The 23,216-nt window shown below is 45.0% G+C and overlaps 2 protein-coding genes across 2 annotated transcripts; one reads left to right on the forward strand and one right to left on the reverse strand.

Moving 5' to 3' along the window:
- The first annotated feature begins 402 nt into the window (after positions 1-402).
- LOC117900487 lies at positions 403-17,102 on the forward strand. The gene is made up of 9 exons (XM_034810872.1): positions 403-1,125; positions 12,123-12,703; positions 12,760-13,498; positions 13,566-13,841; positions 13,907-14,124; positions 14,190-15,731; positions 15,793-16,201; positions 16,266-16,419; positions 16,479-17,102. Exons 1-9 carry the CDS (start codon positions 1,088-1,090, stop codon positions 16,716-16,718), a joined length of 4,197 nt encoding a protein of 1,398 aa, XP_034666763.1. The 5' UTR covers positions 403-1,087; the 3' UTR covers positions 16,719-17,102.
- A 2,270-nt stretch (positions 17,103-19,372) lies between these two features.
- On the reverse strand, positions 19,373-23,154 carry LOC117901762. Its single transcript, XM_034812650.1, has 3 exons — positions 22,922-23,154; positions 21,105-22,868; positions 19,373-21,056 (listed from the first exon to the last, which is right to left on the reverse strand). Exons 2-3 carry the CDS (start codon positions 22,824-22,826, stop codon positions 19,389-19,391), a joined length of 3,390 nt encoding a protein of 1,129 aa, XP_034668541.1. The 5' UTR covers positions 22,827-22,868; positions 22,922-23,154; the 3' UTR covers positions 19,373-19,388.
- Between the last annotated feature and the right edge of the window lie 62 nt (positions 23,155-23,216).

The raw sequence follows: 23,216 nt of genomic DNA on the forward strand, positions 1-23,216 counted from the left end.
GGCCAAGTAAAATTGGCCAAAAAATTGCCTCCGACCGCAAAAGCGACACAAAAGCATGAGTTTTGGCCTGATTTGTTGTAGCGTATCAATGTCCATGGAGTCCCATGCTGTGTAGTCGAGTGTATGCCAGTCGCATCATTTTTTACTTTCTCCCCTTGCAAAGAGAGAGAGGAAGCAAGAGAGAGACGCTTTGACGCTTTGGTGTTTGCCCAGAGAGCGAGAGAGAACCGGCAGAGAGCCGGCAAGCTTCGTCTTCGGCTTCGGCGCTACCGGTTTGCTCGCAGCCGAAGCTCTCTTTTCGTGCGGACGGGAGGGGGCTGCTTACAGCAGATCCGTTTTGGCGTTTCTGTGCTTTTGCCTTTTAAGCCCGGCCACCGTGGCTGGCAGCTTTCAGATACGTTTTTGCTTCTGCCACAGCCAGAGTCCAGAGTCTGGGTCTGGGTCTAAGACAGAGTCTGAGCATCATCTGAGTCTGTCTTGGTTTCGGTTTCGTTTTCGTTTGTTGATTGTCGTTTTCGGTTTCATTTTCGAACTCCGTTTGTCAGTTCGTTGGCGCGTTCGCACGTATCGAGACGTGTGCACGGATCCCAAACCTATCGCTTGGTCGCTTCGTCGCTTTGTCGTTTCTTGGCCAACATAGGCTCGTCGCTTTGCTATTCGGGTCAATGCTGTGCTCTGCATTGCCAACGTTATGCTAATTACCGAAAGGATACAAATCATAGCATACATCATCGGTTACAATCTCTTTGGCAAGACGACTACTCCGACTGCGACACCGACACCGTTCGTCCACCTCCGTTGCTAAATTCTTCGCCGAGTGCTTTCAAAAACCACAACTGAAATCAACTGAAATTCACCTTCGAAGAATATCCAATACACAAAAAAATATTTATTTAAAATATCAATCAACAACAAATTTGCAAAACGTGCCAAATATAATTTAAATCTATTTATTTTGTTTAACAAAGAGCTAATAAGTCTAACTATATAAATTATTAAGTCGTTTAATTTAAAAATACCCCCATAAAAACACACACACTACAACACACGAGCGTTGCCGCAGGAGCAGCCAATCGACTGCTTCAGCATGACTAAGCAACAAATGCTTTTTAGTTTAATTTTATGGTGAGTTTTGGCAGTCTTTCTAAAGTTTAATATTTCAATCATAATTTGATTAAGCTGTGTGTGTTATTTGAGTGTAATTTTGCGTGCTGTTTGCAGCTGAAAGTAGTGCTGTGTGTCCTTTATATTTTCTGATTGTATGTATCCTTGTGAAAAGTGATCGAAAATGGAGTTTAATTTTTTATTTAATTAAACAAGTGGCCATGTCAATTTTGTGATAATTTTAATTTAATTTCTTAAGGACTGTGTTTTCGGCTGAGATATTTGTGAAGTTTTCTGTGGCTTCGATTTTCTAAAAATCTACAAATCATCCTTTTGGGAATTTTCCTTTTCAAATATTAATATGGATTCATTCATAGATTCATAAGCAAAGTTCAAGTAATTTCCGATATTTTCAAGCTTTTAATTTCTGCTCCTTCTCGTTCTGTGCATTTTTGTTTTAATATTCAACATCTTTCATATATCAAAACTCAAACATTAAAATGCGCAAATTCGTTTAGATTTCTCGATATTTTTCTTAATTTATGAAGATGTTTTTCTGTGCAAACTGTTTCTGTTTGACCTTTGAAACATGTTTTGTGTCGCATATTTTTGGCTGCATTTATGGCTTAAATTTATGCATTGGCCTGAAGCTCTACAAACTCTTCTCTGCTGGCACGAGCAGGCCTACTGCGAGTACACACAGACACGCAGTAAAACGCAGATGGATGGCCATTAAGCCAAATTATGGCTCGTACGGAATTTGGCTGGGTATCATTAATCACAAATTTTCTACAACTCAGCGCGAGTCAACGGAAGTCAAAGATTGTCAGAGAAGGCGTCAGCTGATGGCACGGCGATGGCGATGGCGATGCCACTTCCCCATTCGCCTGGTCCTTGGCTCTGTGTATTAATTATGAAAACTACTCGTATTATATCAAAAGAATTTGCATTAACACAAAAGGCAATGGCAAAGCGAAAGAAGAGAAGCAACCACTTGATTAAATAGAAAGATATATGGCCATTAATATTTATTTGATTGAGGCGTGATCAAAAGGCACAGTCTCTCAGTCGGTCGATCATGTAATCGAATCGATTTGAATCGAATCGAATTGGGTTGGCTTGGATTTCTTTGCTCAGCGACGCCGACTCTCGTGGCCTGATGAAAAATCAATTTTTTGTGTGTGTGTTAAACGAGGTTTCACTTTCATTTCTCTCACTCTCTTCGAACGGGGGGGAAGATGCCAAAGTCGAGCTGAAAGCCAAAGCGATCCCCAGCAGCTGCCACTGCCACCACAAAGAGTCTTTTCGCTTTTTACGACGCGTAGAGTGTGTTTGTGTGTCGTGCCAGGTGGTTTTTGGAACGGTTACACAATCATGACTTTATTTTCGTTTTCAGTCTGGTCTGGAGTCGTTTTTTTTTTATTTCTGTATCTGTATCTGTATCTGTGTCTGTGTCTTTCTTTTCTTTTTGTGTTAACCGCATTGACATAATTTCCAGCGTAGGCATCCCATCCCAATGCTCAGAAAACTTTACATAATTTCGAAGGCGTAGCCGCTGGTACGGCTGTCGGCTGTCGGCTGTAGGCCTGCAATTAATTTTATTGATGCTTCCGTTGATCTTCTGCTTGGCTGTGACTCGAGGGGGGCCTACTTTAAATTAACAAATTTTCGTTGTAAATTTATGAGAGGTGACTGCTAAGTGTAGAAAGTTTCTCTCCTCGTAGTCGATCGCATTAATTTGGCGCTCTTGTGTTAATCAATGTGTAATTTATGCAAATTGAGACGCTTATGCAATGCGTTGTTGGATAATCCTGCCACACATCGCATCGATCTTTGAGTTGTGGTGGAGTCGACATTGGCGGGGCCAGCTCTCAGGCTGAATCTGAGGCTGAGGCTGTTGCTGAGGCTGTAAGCTGAGGCTGGGGCTGGGGCCTTGGCCAGTGGCTGTGACTTCTTTGGCTTAGTCATGCGGCACATCGACGCTCAGAATGCAGCCAAGCAACTTGATTGCTCAGGCAAATTAAGCACAAGTGTTGGATGGAAGTTTACAATGAAGCTACGACACTGACTCTCTGCTGCTGCTGCTGCTGCTGTAGCTCTGCCTCTCTGCTGTTGCTGCTGCTGCTGCTGCTGCTGACATTGTCTAGTTGACACACTTAAGTCACTTAAATCCAACTCGTTGTCGTTGTCTCTGTAGAACTCTGGCTAAAAGTGTTCGTCAAGTGTTTTACCGAAAACACTCTCAAAATAATATAATTTTTAAACATTTTTGGCTGACGTCAAGGTTTGTCGCCCCCTCGGCCTGTTTGCAAAATTTTATATTTATTGATATTCATAATTATGATTTTAGTCAGCTAAATATATTTTTGCCAGATAAATTAGAGCATTCGCGTGGGTATCAGGAGGGCGTTTGATGAAAGGAAAGACTTAGGCAACGAACTTGAATTGAAAAGCGGTAGCAAGGCCAGGCCCCGGATGTGCGTGGTGCGGATTATGGCCTGACACGTGCCACAGGAGGGGCAGCAAACAGCAGGCGGGTTGAGAGAGCACTGCGAGGGTCATAAAGTGAAGGATGAGCATCGAGCTGAAGATCTCTTTTTAATTGCCATTGCCAATGAGTTTAAGTCTAGTTGTGTCTATTTTTATGGCAGCCAATCAATCAGATAGCAGAACTAAAATTTTGTGAGAACAAAAATAAAATTATATGATTTTTGCTAGCTAATGTAATGACTTAATTTAACATGAAATAAATACATAGAGTCCCCAGTTTCCATCCTCATTCCTATGGTCTTGTTGCGATTCATCTATTTCAGAACTGGCTCCCCTCAAGTCAACATTCATTAAACCCACAAGCCAAAAAAACATTCCCACTGGCGCCGCTCACGTATTCGTATCTAGAATTAGTCAAGAATTTGTTGTTACTTTTTGTGTTATCCAGAACTGCTTAAAAATCAATTAGCTACGACAGTGGATGATAAATAAGTAATCAACGAATCAACAGAACGACGCGTGGGGTTCAAGGCTGAAACTGAAACCTGAGAATTTCTCAGCTTAGGCATATATCTTTTTTCTGGTTTCTTTTTCTTTTCCCGTTTTTTCGTTGGTGTGTTTTTAATTTAATTTGCAACTTCTGGCCGTCTTTCGATTGTCTGTCATTTATCATATTTATTATACAGCTCATGTCTGTGTGGAGACACGTTTCTTATTTATGCCCAAAGTCTGAGCTGAGTCTAATATATTGACTAATTAATCATCGTTGTGTTGTGTTTGTTTAGTTATTTAGAAACTTAATCACTGAAAGTTGATCCAGTGAAAAGTTGAATAAACCTTTTCGAGTGGCGTCGGCATGTGGCAGAGCCACACAGAGAACTCCTTGTTCTTCCTGGTGAAAGGTATTCCGAGATCGAGAGCTCGCTGTGTGTAGTAGTTGACCCTGAGAGATTATGCATAACTCTGTCGTTGGCCAACTCCAAGTGATTCAATAAATCAAGAGGCCTGAGCCGTTGCTCAACTTGTTTTACTCCACCAAGAATATAATTCAACAATTCCACAAATCCACAATCCACACAAATATTTCTGCGACTGTCCGACGCTCGGCGACTCTGTACGATCTACCAGTGCCTGTCTAACCACTTTACGTTCATATGTACGTATGTACATTCATGTACTACATATATGTATGTGTATCCCCAAAAACGGGTCCCAATCCCCGAAAAAAATAAAAGTAATTCATGCACAGCAGCTGGAGTGTCTAGATATGTATCTGAAAAAGTAGCTCAAAGAAACAGAGCACCCAAAGGCATTGTGTGCTGCAGTTTTTTACCCCTCCACCAGCCATTAAATGTAGCTTATACATGTACATATTTGTCTACATATGTATGTATGTACATACATACATCTTTTTAACGACTTGTTTATTTGGGTTAAAAAGAAATTTATAAAAAAACCCAAAAATAAAATCTCTGCTCTCATGATAACGGTACAAAGCATCCGTTAATATTAAAAATAAAACAACTAAAAATAAAAAACTTCAACAAAATAACCAAAAATCATTAACAAGTAAACCAAAAATACCGAAACAGACGAAAGTGAAATTTACTGTTGCTGTTGTTGCTACTGCTGCTGTTGTTGTTGTTGACAAGCGACGTAATCAACTTCAACTTCAGTTTGTACACAAGACACAGGATGAAGTGGCGGCCAACAGGCTTGACTGGGCCTCAACTTTTTTGAGTATTTCTCTTATCTTTTTTTTTGGTCAAACGGAACTAAACATTTTGTTAATGTGTCTGTGTGGCTCTTCATTTCCAAAGATTTTAAAGAGCCTTTTGAGCATATTTTGTTGACAGCCATAACCTGTCCCTGACTTCCGTCTTTTCAAGGTGCAGCTTGTCATTTTCATTTTACATAATTTTTGGTATGACGAGGATGCGTCTGTCTGCAGCTGTTGATGAGCGTGAAGATCGTTTATGGGCTATGGAAAGTTTTTTATGAGTTTTTAAAGATGAAGGAGTGTAGTTTGTGTGAAAATGGTAAATGGAAATCGATAAAAGTAATACTTAAAGTTTGATGCAGAGAAAGAATGTGGGGAAGACAATGTGTGGGTGATGCAAGAAATTTTGTAAAGACTAAGAAGAGTCGCCAGTTGGCACAGTTGAAGGGTGAAGGCTGTGAAAAAAGCAAGAAAACTATATGAGAATTGTAGGTATTGAGTGCAGGTATTATTTTGAATTTTATTTAATTTGAATATACATTTTACAAATTAAATAAATACTCAAAGTAAATATAGGAGAACATCCTAAGTAAATTCTCTGCATAACAAATAAATAGTCTTGTGTCTAATATTAATGAAAATAAACAAAAATAAGTAAATATTCTTTTTAAATGATGTACCATTGATTTAGCTTTACAAAAATTACTTGCACACATTGAATAACTCCATCGATCGACGACGAGGCAGCTACAACACCTGCTAGTCAACAAGTTGCTATGATGTACTAACCACGACTAACCTCTCTGAAGGAAAGATCACCCCTTCCCTTCCGCTGGTTAATTATCCAGAGAAGGTGTGTCCACTAACTGCAGCCATCGCAGAGGTTGATGTCATTGCATCTCACATCTGTGTATGAGTATCTACAACAAATGTACACACATTTCAGCTCAGAGATCTTTGTTCATGTATATTTTTGGTATACTGCATGTACCCCTCTCAGTTAACAGCTATCATTATCTGCCCAGTCATCTACCCATATTGGTTTTATCTCAAATTTCCATACTCAAAAATCTCTTTTCACTTTCTCACATTTCACCTTAATTGGCCCACCAAAAAAAGATTTTGTCTCTCCGCTTGGACCCAAAAAGTTTTCACTCAAAACTCCATCTGGGTGCGTTGTCAATTAAGGAACTTTACACGACGATTATGGGCGATTAGGGCGGGGCATTGTCACAATACCAAAAGCTAAATAAGCCACAGAAATAGTTTTGCCTTTGCCAAAATGGGTCACTGGTTGCCACATGTTGAATGCCTCAACCCGACCTTGATGGCGGCAGTAAGCTCTAACTGGCGTATAATCGTATAGAAAATCGCATTTGTACGCAGCAATTTGCATGCAGGCGGCACCCTGTACTCGTAGAAAGAGACAAACAGAAAGAGAGAGAGAGAGAGCGAGAGAGTGGTAGAGTGTGAGGGCAAAAGCTGCTCTTCGGATTGTTTACCAATATCAAGTTGTATGCACTTTCGCAATGAAAACGAAAGTTACGCCCCGCATTTCTTGGCTCCAATGAGTGTGTGAGTGTATCTGTATCTGTGTGTGTATGTGTGTGTGTCTCTCTTGTGTGTGTGCCTGTGTGTGTTGTAGGCAGGCGCGTGACTTGGCCAACATTTACACTTTCTTGCCATAAAAAGCAACGGGCCGCGGACAGACCCCCATACACATGCATAGAATTATGATCTTCACGCCTGTTGGCTTCGTTCGCTTCGTTTAAACATTCACCCAGGGAGCGACAGTAAAAACAACAACAACTGCAACAGCAACAGCGACAACATCTGCGGTAACAACAACCACAACAATCTTGGCAATGTAACATATATTTGAAGCCACATCGATGAACGTCACTGACATGAGGCTCCGGCTGCTGCCTCTGCTGCTGCTGAAAGAGAAACAAGAAATGGAAGGCTAACATGGAGGTCGCAGCTGAAGATACTCTAGGAGATAGATAGATGCATTCTTTGGTCTGCGCACTAATAAGATACATCTATGGAAAGTGAGTTTATTGAGGGAATAGTTACCCTCCAATCCATCTCTGCTCTTCCAAAATCTACATACAATCAAGTTACCCCTTGTCAGAGTATGCCAAACATTGCATCATTGCATTTGCATTTTGGCGTTGATGTCAAATGATCATCAATGCTGCAGCTAATGATCATCACGCTGTTAATGAAGTGCACTTGAAATCTTACCATATGCAGATCTTCAGTTGCTTCGTTTGTGGAGCATGTTTCCTCATCAACTCATCAACTTAAAGCAAAGGCAGACGAGCAGCAAACAAAAAAAAGGAGGGTGTACTGTCTTCAATCATGGGTACAAACATTTCCTTTTAGCTTTTGTTTTGGGTCTACTCCTAGGCCATTGTGTAATGCCCAGAGCCAAAGCAATAGACAGAGAGACAGACAGCAGCAGCAGCACCAGCTACACAGCAGAAAAGTGTATAAAAAAGTGTAGAAAAACTGCTGGATTGGACGGGTACACGTACCTATAATATGTACATATAATGTTGTTAAGGTAGGGCCAGTACTCGTACCCGACTTGAGCTGGGTATAACAACTTTGCATTGACTAAGTTTGTTGTTTGAAGAACTTTGAACCAAGCATTTGGTTAGATAACGAAAGAGGTTCTGCTTCTCGATTATATGTAGGAAAAAGCTTTGTTAACCATTGGGCTATCAATCAAGTGAATGGTTGATCACATAACTAAAGATCTGACTCCCTATTCGTTCCCTATTCGTTCTGCCCGAAGTTTACTTAAAGTCCCAGCCCTGCCTTTGTGCCAGTAGTGTACCCAGGACTCGACTAGCACCCAAAATGACTTTCGCTTTCTTGTTTTGTTTCAAGTTTTTGCATGTCGTAGTGGCTGCTGTCGTTGGTGTTCCTGTTTATCGTGGTGTTGGTGGTAGGAAATCATGTGCAAAGTCACATGACTGCTGACGATGACGATGACGCTGACTCTACGTGCCTTTTCGGGTAATTGCAGCAAGACATGGATGCCTCACAAAAGGTGTTAGCAGGCACATATATACACACATATATATACAAAATGTTGTGGTAGTTTGTCTGCATATTTGGCTACGAATTGTTGATAATGAAAATGAGTAATGCGCATACCAAGTCGGCAGTCAATGGCTTCCGCACTGAGGCGGGTATGTGGCTGCCACAGTAACCCATTTGTCCGCGTATAAGCCTCTTCTTTAGAGCAATAAATAATTTGCCATAAAGTATCTATTAGCTGTAGCTGTAGCTGTCGCTGGTGTTGCTGTTGCTGCATGATTTGGCAATTGCCATCGCATCGCGTCAAGTTTGTTGCCCAAGTCTTTTGTTTGCACCGCTCGCTGATTGCGCAAAAGCGATTGCGCGGGTGCTCCCTCAAATATTTCCTCCATCCGAACTGTAAGCCGCTTATGGTGGGTCGAGTGGGTGCCTTATCTAAGGCCACTTACCGCCTTAATCGTTGCGATTCGATCCGACAATCAATTCGTGAGCTACCGTACTATCAGCACTTGCAAATCGAACATAAATTGCGCATGGAATTTATGCAAAGTCCCCCCTTAGCATAATTATTGCCTGCAGCACAGTCTCTTTATTAAATAATTCCATTTGCAATGATAAATTGTAAGCAATTGATGAGCTTATGCAACTCCCGCTCCATAGATTTTCCCAGAGTTTCTCTCTCTGGTTATTAACTATTTTTAGGACTGGCACGCGTTCATCTTAGCTCTTCTCTTAAGTGGTTTATTGACTGGTTTGACCTGTTACATGTGCCATTTGGTATTTTTACTGTTCTGCCTCACGTGTTCCTTAATTGGCAATCGATCGACGAGGCGTCTGCCTGATGACTCACCCGACGATTGTACAAAATGCTGTAAACAAAATGCAAATATGATGCCAATCGTTCGCTTACAAAGGCATTTTTTGTTGCATTTTTATACTCAATCAAATCACTCACTCAAAAGGCAAATCATAATGTCCGAAGCGAGCACTTTATGGGAGTTACAATCACCTCGAATCAGGTTTAGATCTGACCGATAATCAAGTGCAATTTTTATGAGCGATAACCCCCCAACAGAGAACATGAACTCTGGGATCTCCTTTTGGGGATCAGCAATTTCCATACTGGCTGCCAGTTGTTGTATTCGTCACTGGAGAGGTGTCAAGAAACCTTCAATAATTCCAAGAATTACTACATGATTTAAGAGCCTGTAAAGTGCATCTTGTGGAGCAGATCACGTGGCCAATAAATTCCCAAAAATTACCCGATATGAGTTCCACTTCCGTTTAATGTTAAGCAACTCCCCAAACAGATTGCGATTGCTGATAAAAGAAAACTTTCCATTTCAAAGTTTGATTTATTTAATTGTTAAGAAACAAATTGAATTACAGCAACAAACAACAAACAGCAAAACGGCAAAGAAGAAATGATAACTATTGGTGTCATAATGCTGTTAAATAACGTATACGCCGCATGTGCCGTGCATTTCTATTTGCGGTTTCCCATTCATTCGGTTTTCTGTTTGTGTTTGTTTTTTATGGGATGGCATCCACACATGACACACATTTTTGCATTTGAGTTTACGGGCGGGTGACATAAATACCGGGTAGAGCCACAGTAAAAATAAAAACCATAAACAAACAAATGTAAATTGCTGAAGCTCCTCCTCGCTGCCACTTTCCAGGGGCTTTCGCTTTCAGTTTGAGTTCAGTTTTCGCAGGGCGACGTGACGGCAGTCAAGTTCTGCAAAAGTACAAATAAAAAATGCGATTGCCGCGTGCCTTCCCGCCTGCCGTGCCTGGCAATATATTACAATATTTTTGTTTGTGGGCCAATTGGTAGTCTGCTGTCTGAATTGGCCAATGGCATCGACTGGCCCCAATGGGCAGCCGGCACACACATCTGGCTGTTTAATGGGTAATCGGATTGCATTGCGAATTACTTTTGGGTAATCACTTATGTGTGAGGCCTTTCTTTTGGGCAAGAATTGTTGAATGAGCGGGGGAATTTTGCAAGCTAATTTATTGGTAATTGGTGCAAGAGAAGTGCAATTTTAAGGGTCTTCCAGTAGCCTAGATTTGGCTTATAAAATATGTGCACATGCCTAATGGACATACTTCGATGAGGATTCGCATGGTCTTGCTGCATGCAACTCATCCATAATGATATAGCAAAATCAATGCCATTGATTGGCAGCTTTTGGTACTCGTAGTTTCCCATTTCTGTGCTCATCAATTGCATATAATTATGTAAATTTGATAAAACAAACAACAAAACACCATGGAAAACTCATTCGATGAAGCATAAAACATTTCCTGTAGCTACAATTTGCCACAAAACTGATTTATGTGTCTCTTGAACTCCAGCTACAAGCTAAGAAATCTCCCAAAACAACTCCCATCGGTGACTTAAAAGTTAATGCTAAAGATCTAACACTAGATATAAAAATCTAACCTTGGATAAATCGCTCAAACTCCCCAGCCAAAATACCACAAATGACGTTCAACTCTTAATTGAGTGCTAAACAAAATAAAAAAGCAGCAAAAGTAAAACTAATTAAACCAGAAACCAGTGGAGCAGCTGAATGCGAGTTTAAATGTTTATTCGATATCAGTTTTTGCATCTAGAAATTCGGAATATTTATGTATGTTAGGGTGCCATTGGAATGAGCTCATTGGGCAGGTTCCAAAGCGGATCTTCTACGCCCACATCCAGCCTCAAGTCTCCACTGGAGATTGCCGCATAAGATTTGTTGCATAATCTTTCAGTTTTTACCTCAAGCATAAAATTGCAAATTAATGTCAATGGAGGTACAAACAAGAAAGAAACTTAATCACGTGTGCTGGCTGACTGGCTGGCTGGTCGAAATTTATAGAAGGAGAACCTCATACCCATAATGACAGGCCAACAAAGTACAGGCAGGCGGTCTGTCTCTCTGTCTATCAGTCAGTCAGTCAAGCAGTCAATCAGGCACTCAGTCAAGCAGTCAAAGCCTTTTGGGGGCACCTCCGCACACTTGAACGGTGACGCCGCCGCCGTCATTGTTCATAATTTTGAAATTGATTAGTTCGACAGACGTCGCGGTTTCTCATATCCGGTTAGCCAGAATTGCTTGGAGCTATCCATATATACTCGTACACTATGTACTCTCGCAACTATCAAGCTTTATTTATATTCATAGTTTTCGTTTTCGTTCAGGCATGAGCCTCAATTTAATTATTAATCAAAAGTGTACGATGTGAGAAAACTGGCAATTAAATGCCGGAAAATGTGCTAAAGCTACTCCGAATGAATGAATGAAACGGGAGACGTTAACATCACGTGGAATGTTGCATGGCCTTTTTGGGTTAAACCGAATTGTGATAACAAACAGATAGGAAAAACACTGACAGAGATGGGTAAAGCCAACAGCAGGACAGCAATTAACGGGATGAGTAAGCAAGAAGTTCAAGGAAATACTCCACCGAATCTCTTGCCGTTGTGAATCTCTTGCCAGATGAATCAGCATTCTGCACACAATCAGAAATGTTTGCCACTACAGCGAGTGTTGAGTGTTGTCTATTGTGTGGTGTGAAAACTCGTACCACAAGCTATTGTTTATTGTTTATTGAGTCAGGAAATGATATCGATATTGGCATTTGATGATGTATTGTTATGCGTTTTGTTATTATGATTTATGGCCTTAAATCTTCAACCAATCTTAAAATTGTATCTCCAATTAAACTACCATTTAACACACTCTCCCCTCCTCTCTTACAGCTGCCTTAGTGCTTCCAGCCTGTCCCTACGCATCCCCGAAGACCTCGAGAATGGCGCCATCAATGCGCTGCACTCCGAGCGTGCCCGCTCCTTGACCCAATGCAACCCCACCCAAACTGGTGAAGGCAGCGTTGCCGGCGATTATGATGTCTGCCCGCCCAGCAAGTACCGCCAGCCCACGGCCGAGTGCAACAATGTGTCGCACCGCAAGTGGGGCGCCCGTGGGGACATCTTCCAGCGCCTGCTCGATGCCGACTATGCCGATGGTGTGAGCCAGCCGAGAAGCTCGCGCGGCACCCATGCCCTGCCCGATGCGGAGCTGGTGATTGAGCAGCTGCAGCGCCATGTGGAGAGTGAGCTGCGGCATCCGCACATCACCGCCATGCTGCCGGCCTGGGGCCAGCTGCTGGCCAACGATCTGTACGAGGTGGGACAGCTGCCCATCAGCGGCAAGTGCTGTGAGCGCGAGGCAGCCGTCAAGGATCCCAGCGAGCTGCAGCAATGCTTTGTGCGTGCCGGACCAGACTGCAAGGAGTACAAGCGATCAGCGCCAGGATTTGACTCTGAGGCGTGCCAGAAACGTAAGTGAAAGGAAGTCAAAGAAAGTCATTAGCTAAAGGATCGATTCTTTCCATAGATACCCGCCAGCAGATGAACATTGCTTCGGCGTACATCGATGGCTCTGGCTTGTACGGCTCCACGCGTCATGAATTCGATCAGCTGCGCACCTACATCAGTGGCGGAGTCAAGGTGGAGTCCTGCAGGCACTGCCAGGTGGCTGGTGCCACTGGGGCACTACATCGGGCGCTGTTGCAGCAACACAACAACATTGGCGAACAGTTGGCGCACATCAATCCGGAGTGGTCCGAGGAGGATGTCTTCCTCGAGGCCAGACGCATCATCACGGCCACCATTCAGCACATTACCTACAACGAATTTCTGCCGTTGGTCTTGGGCCAAGAGACCACCGCCAAGGAGGGTCTGCGACTGACTGCAGAGAAGCATTCCTCGAACTATTCGAGCTCCGTGCGTGGCGGCATCTACAATGAGTTTGCCACCAGTGCCATGCCCGCCTTCTGGAGCATGTATCCCCCTGAAATGCTGGCCAAGAAGATGTCCGCCCACGAGCTGCTGTCGATTGCCGCACTGCAAAAGTCTCTGGTGCCGAGTCAAATCAATGCCGAGGGCTGGTCCGAGCTGGCTCTGGCTGTGCATCGCGGCCGGGATCATGGTGTGGCTTCGTATGTTCATGCTTTGGACATCTGTGAACGTCGCTATGCCGATCAGGGTTCCAGTGCCAATGTGACTTTTGATTCGCTGTCCCAAGTGACCAACATTCCCGGGGAATACATCACCAATTTGCGTGATATTTACCAGTAAGTTTGAGACTCTTTCTCTACCCTTTAGGACTCCGTTTTAATTGTTATTTTCTCTACCTCTTAGAAACGCTGAAGATGTTGATCTGTTGGTGGGCGCTCTGCTGGAGGAGCCTGCTGTTGGCGCACTCTTTGGCCCCACCATCACTTGCCTGTTGAAGCTGCAATTCGAGAAGATCAAGCAAACGGATCGCTTCTGGTATGAGAATGAGATTCCTCCCTCATCCTTTACCCTCGAGCAACTGAAGAGCATTCGTCAGACATCGCTGTCGGGTCTGCTGTGTGGCTCACATCAAGTGAGCACAGCCCAGTCCAAGGCGTTCATTCTAGAGGATAACTATCTGTGAGTACAGATCTCCTACCTCCCTGGATTGTCTCTCTAGAACACCCTTTTTATCTCTCCCTCAGCAACTCTGTCTTGGACTGCGAACAGCTGCCCAAATTCGATCTGAAACCCTGGCAATCGAATGCCGAGGATGAGGTGCACGTGGAGCATGTGGAAGTGGAGCCCGAGACCAAGGAAGCCTTTGCCGAACTCAGTCCCGAGCTCATTGAAGCTGCCGTGGAGCGTGCCAAGCTGGAGCTGGAGGAGCGCAGACGCTTCGAATACGAAGTGTGGCGTACAAGTGGGTTTTAACATAGTCTCTAACTAAGTAATTAATTAATTTGTGTCTCTGTTTTACTCCCACAGAGGGTGGCATTAGCGCACGTTCGCCCGATGGCACAGCCGCTTCCTTCAGCAAGGCCAATCTGGCCGCCTTGAACATGGCAAACTCCTCGCTGATCTTCGAGCTGGCCTCCAATGAGATTGTGAAGACTCTCAACCACATTACCCGACGCAAGCGTCAGATATTCAATCCCAATCAGAATGCCTTCAACCGGAATGAGCTGACGGACACGCTGCAAACGGTGGACATCAGCGGATTGATTGGTGGCGCCCAGAAGCACGCAGAGGGCTGCCCAGAGCCCGCACAGCAATGCGATGCCAACTCCCCATTCCGCACTTTGTCTGGCAGATGCAACAATCTGCGCAATCCCAACTGGGGCAAGTCCTTGACGACCTTCTCCCGCCTGCTGCCTGCGCAGTATGAGGATGGCATTTCAGCACCACGCGTGACGGGTGTCACGGGCACACAGCTGCCCAATCCGCGTACCATTTCCACGACGATTCATCCGGATATCTCGAACCTGCACACACGCTACTCCCTGATGGTGATGCAGTTTGCGCAGTTTGTCGATCACGATCTGACACTGACGCCCATTCACAAGGGTTTCCATGAGTCCATCCCCAGCTGCAGGTCCTGCAACTCCCGCCAGACGGTGCATCCCGAGTGCAATCCCTTCCCCGTGCCCGCTGGGGATTTCTACTACCCGGAGGTGAATGTGACGAGCGGCGAGCGCTTCTGCTTCCCCTCCATGAGATCGCTGCCCGGACAGCAGTCGCTGGGACCCCGTGATCAGATCAACCAAAACACCCACTTCCTGGACGCCTCGATGGTGTACGGCGAGTCCACTTGTGTGTCCAACAAGCTGCGCGGCTTCTCTGGTCGCATGAACAGCACTGTGCATCCGATACGCGGCAAGGAGCTGCTGCCACAGTCAAACTCCCATCCCGAGTGCAAGTCCCGCAGCGGCCTCTGCTTCATTGGCGGCGATGATCGTGCCTCCGAGCAGCCAGGACTCACAGCCATGCACACTGCCTTCCTGCGCGAACACAACCGCATTGTGGAGGGACTTCGTGGCGTGAATCCCCACTGGAATGGCGAACAGTTGTACCACCACACGCGACGCATTGTCAGCGCTCAGGTGCAGCATATCGTCTTCAATGAGTTCCTGCCCCGCATCCTCAGCTGGAATGCTGTCAATCTGTATGGCTTGAAGCTGCTGCCTCAGGGCTACTACAAGGACTACAATCCCTCGTGCAGTCCCATTGTTTTCAATGAATTTGCCGCCGCTGCCTTCCGCATTGGTCACTCCCTGCTGCGTCCGCACATTCCCCGTTTGAGTGTCCAACATCAGCCCGTGGATCCTCCCCTACTCCTGCGTGATGGCTTCTTCCGCATGGATGCGCTGCTGCAGCCAGGACTCATCGATGAGATTCTACGTGGACTGGTGGCCACACCCATGGAGACTTTGGATCAGTTTATCACGGGCGAGGTGACCAATCATTTGTTTGAGGATCGCAAGATTCCATTCTCTGGCATTGATTTGGTAGCTCTCAACATTCAGCGAGGTAAGTGGAGGGTCTGCATTCCATTTTGTGACTCCAAACTAATCCCAATTCCCTTCTTCAGCTCGCGATCATGGCATTCCGTCGTACAACAATTATCGCGCTCTTTGCAACCTGAAACGTGCCACCAACTGGAACGATCTGAGCCGCGAAATACCCACCGAAGTGATCAGTCGCTTCCAGAAGGTCTACGCCAGCGTGGATGACATTGATCTATTCCCCGGCGCCATGACAGAGCGTCCTCTGCAGGGCGGCCTCGTCGGCCCCACTCTCGCCTGCATCATTGGCATTCAGTTCCGACAGCTGCGCAAATGCGATCGCTTCTGGTATGAGAATCAAGCGCCCGAGGTGAAGTTTACGGAAGCTCAGCTGGCTGAGATCCGCAAAGTGACGCTGGCCAAGATTGTGTGCGAGAATCTGGAGATTACCGGCGACATGCAGCGCGCTGCCTTCGATTTGCCCAGCAATTTCTTGTAAGCTTTGCAGCAGATTTGAGACACTTATTGGATGTGCAACTGAGTTTTGTTTTCTTTACAGAAATCCGCGTGTACCCTGCGCTTCTATGCCACAAATAGACTTGAATGCCTGGCGTGAGAATGTCCAAGGCTGTCAGATTGGCAGCCGCAATGTGCGTGTGGGCGAATCGGCCTTCCCATCGCCCTGCACCAGCTGCGTGTGCTCCTCAGAGGGGGTAAATATCTATAAAAAATAGCATGAAGATCTCCTCTTACTAATCATTCATTTTTGCAGGCTCAATGTGCCTCGCTGCGCATCACGGACTGCGGCCAATTAATACGTCAGTGGCCCAAGGAGGCTATCCTACGCGACGAGGTGTGCAACTCGCAGTGCGGCATTTACTTGACCGGACAGCAGGCCAGCGGCTTTAATCCCCAGCAGCGCCAGGGACAGGCACAGCCGCGTGTTACACGTTCGCGTAATCAGAATCTGTTCAAATTTCCCGATCTAACGCCATTTATTGCATCCTTGTAAAGGGAAAGGAGCAGGCAGTGCAGCCTCTTCCAGGTCGATCGACAATTTGCGCATTTTGTAAATAACTTTTGCGTTTGTACATAAGTTTCTTTTGATGTTTTGCTTACCTAAAGACTTGTCCAATGCATACACGAGATATATACACACACATACATAACATAACTCCACAAAAGATACAAGACACTCGGCCCAAAAACCATCATCAACTGGCAACATGCTAGTTGAATTTAGTTAAATTTCTCCTTTTAGGCTCTCAAATAATTGTATAAGAAAAAAACAAAAACAAAACTAATTCCACAAGCATTTCGATATGTGTGTTTCTTGCTATTTTACAACATTAAACATTTCAGTTTAAGTATGTACAATAAGTGCATATCGATGTACTGTACGACTACTTACTTACATATGTATGAATAATAAACATAATACTATAAATTTAACGAGAAGGGACGTGTGAGACGCTTCTTATGCGTCACATCTGCAACTTAGCGGTTATTTGTCAAATTTTACATTTTTTCTTCATCTGTCATCTACATCAACATACTACTCACGCCAACACGCTCCTTTAGCTCGCCACCCTCCCCTAGAAACACACACTGCAGAGTCAGGGCAGAGTCAGGGCAGAGTCGCGGCAGAGGCAGCGGCAGAGACGTGTCAGGGGCAGAGGCCAATAAACTGAAGTATCTTTTGGGGGCTGCTTTTGTTCTCAAAAGTATAGCATACTTTCAGGCTGAAAAGTTCCCAATTACAAAATAGCGTAGGACAGCCATATCCCGCAGTCCTTGTGGTCCTTGATGGACTCAAGCGATGCAGGAGACTCGTACCTTCGCCAGGAGGCATGCCATGTCCTGATCCGACAGGAAACAGCCGAGTTATAGCGTTGAAGGGGATTATATAGAAAAACAATATTCAAATGGCATTATCCTTAATGTCCTAGCACCCGAAGTGATCCGGGACATTTTCCCGATCCCGAGGAGGCGTGACATGTCCTTTTTCGACAGGAAACAGCTGAGCTATAGCCTTGTAGAGATTAAAAAGAAAAAACAACGTGAAAATGGCATTATCCTTAATGTCCTTGCACCCGAACTGGTCGCAAAGGATCCAGGACATTGTGCCGATCACGAGGGGGCGTGGCACATCCTGGACGGACTACAAATAAAGGAGAAAACAACAAAACAAATCTCTCCTGTTATTTTTGTCAAATTTTGACAGTCACCTCTTTGCACAGTGGCGCCCACGCGATGAAGACGGTCATTTCTGGAACTAAAATAACGTAGTTCGAGAATTGGCCGATCTGTGTTGGGACGCCACTGTGAACTTTTGAAATTGCTTCACTGAAATGGCCGAAAACTGGAAAATGTTCAGACCAAGTACCAGGCGAACAGAAGTCAGTAGAAGGTAACTGGTTTCCATGTGTTTTCACTGTGTCAAAAGCTGGATGCTTTCCTGGCCGAAAACAGGAAAATTTTCAGACAAAGTACCAGGCGAACAGAAGTCAGCAGAAGGTAACTGGTTTCCATGTTTTTTCACTGTGTCAAAATCTGGATGCTATGAAACCGCAAATTCATTTTTCAGTCGCCAAGTAACTAAAATGAATTGCGGTTTCATAGCATCCAGATTTTGACACAGTGAAAAACATGGAAACCAGTTACCTTCTGCTGACTTCTGTTCGCCTGGTACTTTGTCTGAAAATTTTCCTGTTTTCGGCCATTTCAGTGGACCAATTTCAAAATTTCACAGTGGCGCCCCAACACAGAGCGGCCAACTCTTGAACTACGATATTTTAGTTCCATAAATGGCCGTAATAATCACGGTGGCGCCACTGTGCGAACGCATTTTTAGTTTAAGAAATGGCCGTCGTGATCGCGGAAGCGCCACTGTGCTAACTACGTGGTTGGTTCACTACAAGAAAGTGTTTGTTGAACAACAATAACAAAAACATCTTTTGATGAACAGTTTTGTTTTCTTCTTTTCTCCTATATTTGTGGGCCGATCAGAATGTGCCACACCTTTTCGTAATCAGGACAACTTCCCCGATCCTTTTCAATCTCTCTCGCTGCAAGGAAATCAAGGATTAAGGATTCACTTGCACATATTTCCCATTCCCATAATAAATACAATTGATGTTAGGTATATGTATACTTCTTTTATTTGATATCTTCGCCTAGAATTGATTCTTAATTGCTTGGTGGAGGCACAAAGTTGTAGACGACAATCTCCAGCTGCTCCTGCCCGAACACGTACTCCAGAACGCCGCTGACTTTGTCCCATTCCAAGCCATCAATACCGCAACCGATGCGCGGTATGGCCAAAGGCGAAAAGGTTCGAAATGCATAAGCAAAGAATTGATCTAAAAGTTAGCGCAAGCCACTCACCATGTGTTCGCGCATCTGCTCCAGAGATGACTGCAGCGACTCGTATGTTGGTTTTCCCCAGCTTTGTGGCTTCGTCACCAGATAGTAAATGTAGCGATCATTATCCTTGAGCACAGCCTCATACATAAATAACCTAATAAACTATTATTTTACAAAACTTATCCTACATACATACATACATATGTATAGCCATGCCAGAAAAAGTACCGGAGAGTACTGTTTGCCACAAATCACAGTAGTTTCAATAAATTAGGAATTTGGCCAACATTTTAATTACACGAATAGGTACAGGAATTTATAAGTGCTGATCCTTTTCTTCAGCTTCAGTACAAAGAACAGGCGACTCCCTGCCGCCGTTAAATAGCTTCGGTTTCTCCCTTCCATCCATTAAGAGCTGGGGCTGTTTGGGAGCATCCTTGTCGTCGCTTAACAGATGCGGTAGATCCTTACGACTAAACAGCTCAAGCTTTTCCCCTTCGTTGCTTAAGGGTTCAGTCTGCTTTGTATCGTTGATACGAAATTCAGAATGTTTCTTACGTATCAAAAGTAGCAGCTTGGACCACTTGAGGTACCATTGATCCGATCTTTCCCTTCTATCCAGCAGCGAATTTATCAATTGAAGGACCTTGGACAAGTGTGGTCGGATGTACCCATAGTAATGCTCAAAGAGCACCATTAGACAACGACTCACAGTAACATATTCAGTTCGGACCACGGTAAAGGGAATATGGCGGCTGATCGCTTCAACAAACGGCTCAATGGGGCAATGCCGGTGATCGATGATGATCATGAGGCAGAGTAAACCGCAGACATGATCCTGCTCTTCCAGCGAGAGCAACGTGTCTGGCTTTAGAGCGGTGAGCATTGTGCTCGAGACTGCATTTATGATGTGTTTCAGCATATTCTTGGCATTGAGGATCATCACTTTCAGGGAGAACAAGCTTCTCTGTCGCACCTCCTGCTGATCATCGAGCAGTCCTGCGATGATGCCATTGCAAAGGATATTGTGGTAGGGCCTGCCCTTATTACCCAGCTGAACGAAGCAGCGTGAGAGGACATTAACGATGAGAGATTGATGACTGGTAATATTTCCTTCCTCTAGCTGCCTCAGGCAACTCCGCTCGCAGTGCATGACCAACCGCCGAAAGTAAACGTCAAACTCCTTCGGTCCCACTGTGTAGCCAAGGATGGGCAGCACATCGCCCACCAGTTCCAGCAACTGTTTCTCCTGGTAAACAATATCACTGCAGGTTTCTATGCGCTGAGTATCATCGTTGACAGCCTGGCAACGGAGTTGACGTTGCAGGATCTTCTGCATAAGGCAGAGCAGCTCACGCGCGTAGCCCCGCAGCGCTCGGCATTGGATCTTTGGGTTCTCCAGCAGTAGCTGAACGCAGGACAGTACGGCACTGGCATTGGCAGCATCACTGGACGACTCCATGAACTCCAACAGAGGTGGAAACACTTTCCGGCACAGTTTCTTGGCTTTGCGGTGACTCCAACATTTCCACTCCAGTTGCAGGATCTTAGAGAGCGCTTCGAAGGCGGCTCTTTGAACGAGTTCCTTTTTCTGTGCCACACACTTGAGTGCACGTCGCAGAGCCTTCGATCTATAGGGAAAAAGGAGATCCGGCAAGTGGACAGCAAAGCTCTGAATGCAGCGGAGCGCGTCCTCGCGCTCATCCGGGTCCTCGATGTCCGCAAAAGTGTTGCTGGAGCTGTGAGTGCTGCCTCCATCAGCATTCAGACGATCAATAGTTTTCAACAGATTACGGATTATAACAGGGAAGGGCTCCTTGAACTTTTCGGGCACCACTGCAGGTAGTTCGGCCATCATTGGGTACATAAAGATTAAATCCTCGGCAGTGTCCGTGTCGTGCATGAGTTCCATGGTTAAGTCCATTAAGTGGGGGGAGAATGGAGCGAATTTCTCTCGACTCACAAGTGCCAATGTGGCAATGAGCTGGGGGGATAAAGCATTACTATTAGTCTGCTATAAATAATCCCTTACCTTTAAAGACTGCGCTCTGAGTATAGTTCTCAGCTCATCATGCACCTCACCCTTTCCCTCGATTATTCCTCGAGCAACATCGCAAACTTCATCAAAGAAAGGCTCAAATGCAGTCTTCATTTTCCTGGCCAGAGCCGCAATGCAACGCAGCGCCAAGTGTTGCATCCACAAGGAATTATCTGCCGCTTGCACGTAAGGCAGAAGCCGAGGCATGAGCCCGGGTAAATGTGGCCCAAGTATTCTTGGTCTCAGGCTCTCGATGAAGGTTTCCAGGGCGTAGAAAATGTCGGAATTTTTAATCAACTCCCCCTTTGAGAGTCGCTTATTCTCCGATCTTGTGTCCGTGTCCAGATAGTTGTAGAAAATCGGTAAGACTGCATCGGCCTGCTGTGTGATCTCCGGCTGCAGACACTCGACCATCTTTGACATTGCAAAATATGATGCCCGACGCACAACTAATCTTGAGTCCGAATGCCCGCTCTGAACGATGGCCATGAAACGATTCATAGTTGGTGGATCTAATTGATGAACGAATCCCTCGACAAGCACCGCCAGAAAGTACTGTGTGCCACTGCGTCTTGTCTCGGAATGTTGCTCCTGTTCCTGCATTATGGGCTCAATGAGTTGGAGTGCTCGGGATGCCATTTTGGCGGTGGATGATTGCTGGAGTAGCTCCAGCATCTCATGAATACCAGCAGCGAGTACATCTGGTTTACCATCATCAATTTCGTTTTCCAAATCTATAACTCGTTCCACAAACAAACTGTGCAGAGAAATGAGAATTCTGTTCATAAAGCCCAAACGGATTATGTCGCGTCGCGAGAGAAGTAAGAGGCAACCCAGCAACTCAATGGAATCTAAGCGAAGTGCTTTGCTCAGGGTGATGTCCTCGATCATGGGCAATAGACCCTCCAGCACGACTGGCAACTGGGACTGTACCACTAGGGGTGTGAATTCCACTAGATTGTGGAGCAGCTCAAAGATGACATTCCCCTGATCTGGTGGCTCCTGAGCGGCTATCACTCTCAGTGTTTTCATGACGAGTGGCAGAGAGGCGGAGAGTGCAGTCCGATCCGTCAAATGCGAGTGACCTGAGGTCAGTGATCTGCTCCACACTTTGCACAGACATTCTGATATTGTTGTGCCCAGCAAATTTCTTTCGTCAGCCAAGCGCAGGCCATTCACGACAATCCGCTGAGCTCGATCCATTTGTTGAATGAAAACATCAGGCGACACATCGGTCATCAGGGCCAGCACAGTGGCACCCAATTTCCGCAGCTCAATCTCGCTGGAGAGACAAATTGCCTCCACGTACTGGAACACGGCGTCGGTCCATCTGCCCTCATTGCCGTCATTACTGTTGGTTCGTTCGTGTTCCATCAGAATGCTGACACTGTGCACAATCAACTGCTGAACAGCCAAGTCCTCGCAGTCGCTCAGTGACTGCAGTGCCTGGAAGAGCATTGTCTGTACATTGCCCTGCTTGTCCGTTGAGAGTTCTTTCCACTGTTCGAACGACGACAGCCGCTTGGTTAATATCTCCGCAGCGCACAGTCGCAGCTCTGCTGGGTGCTGTAAGCCAAGAAGTTCGCACAGTGCCAGAGTGCTCTCATCATCGCAGAAAGAACTTTCCAGTTCCTCAAAGGCTTTTTGTTTTATTTCGATATGCGTGGAGAGCGTGTTGGACAGCAACAGCTTCAGCATTTTCTTCTTGTGAGACATTGTGGATTAAAATTTATCATTTATCGCGGGTCGGAATGGTTGCTGGAAGAACATTTATGAATTATCTAAGATTTGCTTCTATTTCGTTGACTTACTTTTTGATTCGCTGTTGATCCCTGAGGATCAGTTCAGTTCTTGGTGGGTTGTTTCACTTCTTAGCTGTTGGAAAACTGATTCATTTCTGTTGAGTTTTCTCTACCTTATATTACATCTGCTTCTGCTAGTTCCCCTGTCGATAGCTGATAGTGTAAGGTGCTTCTATTAATGCAATTTTGAAGTGCACTTTCTTTTTGCAAAAATAAATATTTGTACTTGAAATTTTAGATTTAGTTTTAGTTGGGCTGTTAGCTGATACTAAATCCATAGCACAGCTGTCAGTGTCAAATGCGA

The sequence above is a fragment of the Drosophila subobscura genome, chromosome U (genome assembly GCF_008121235.1).
Source record: "Drosophila subobscura isolate 14011-0131.10 chromosome U, UCBerk_Dsub_1.0, whole genome shotgun sequence".
In the NCBI taxonomy this organism is placed as follows: Eukaryota; Metazoa; Arthropoda; class Insecta; order Diptera; family Drosophilidae; genus Drosophila; species Drosophila subobscura.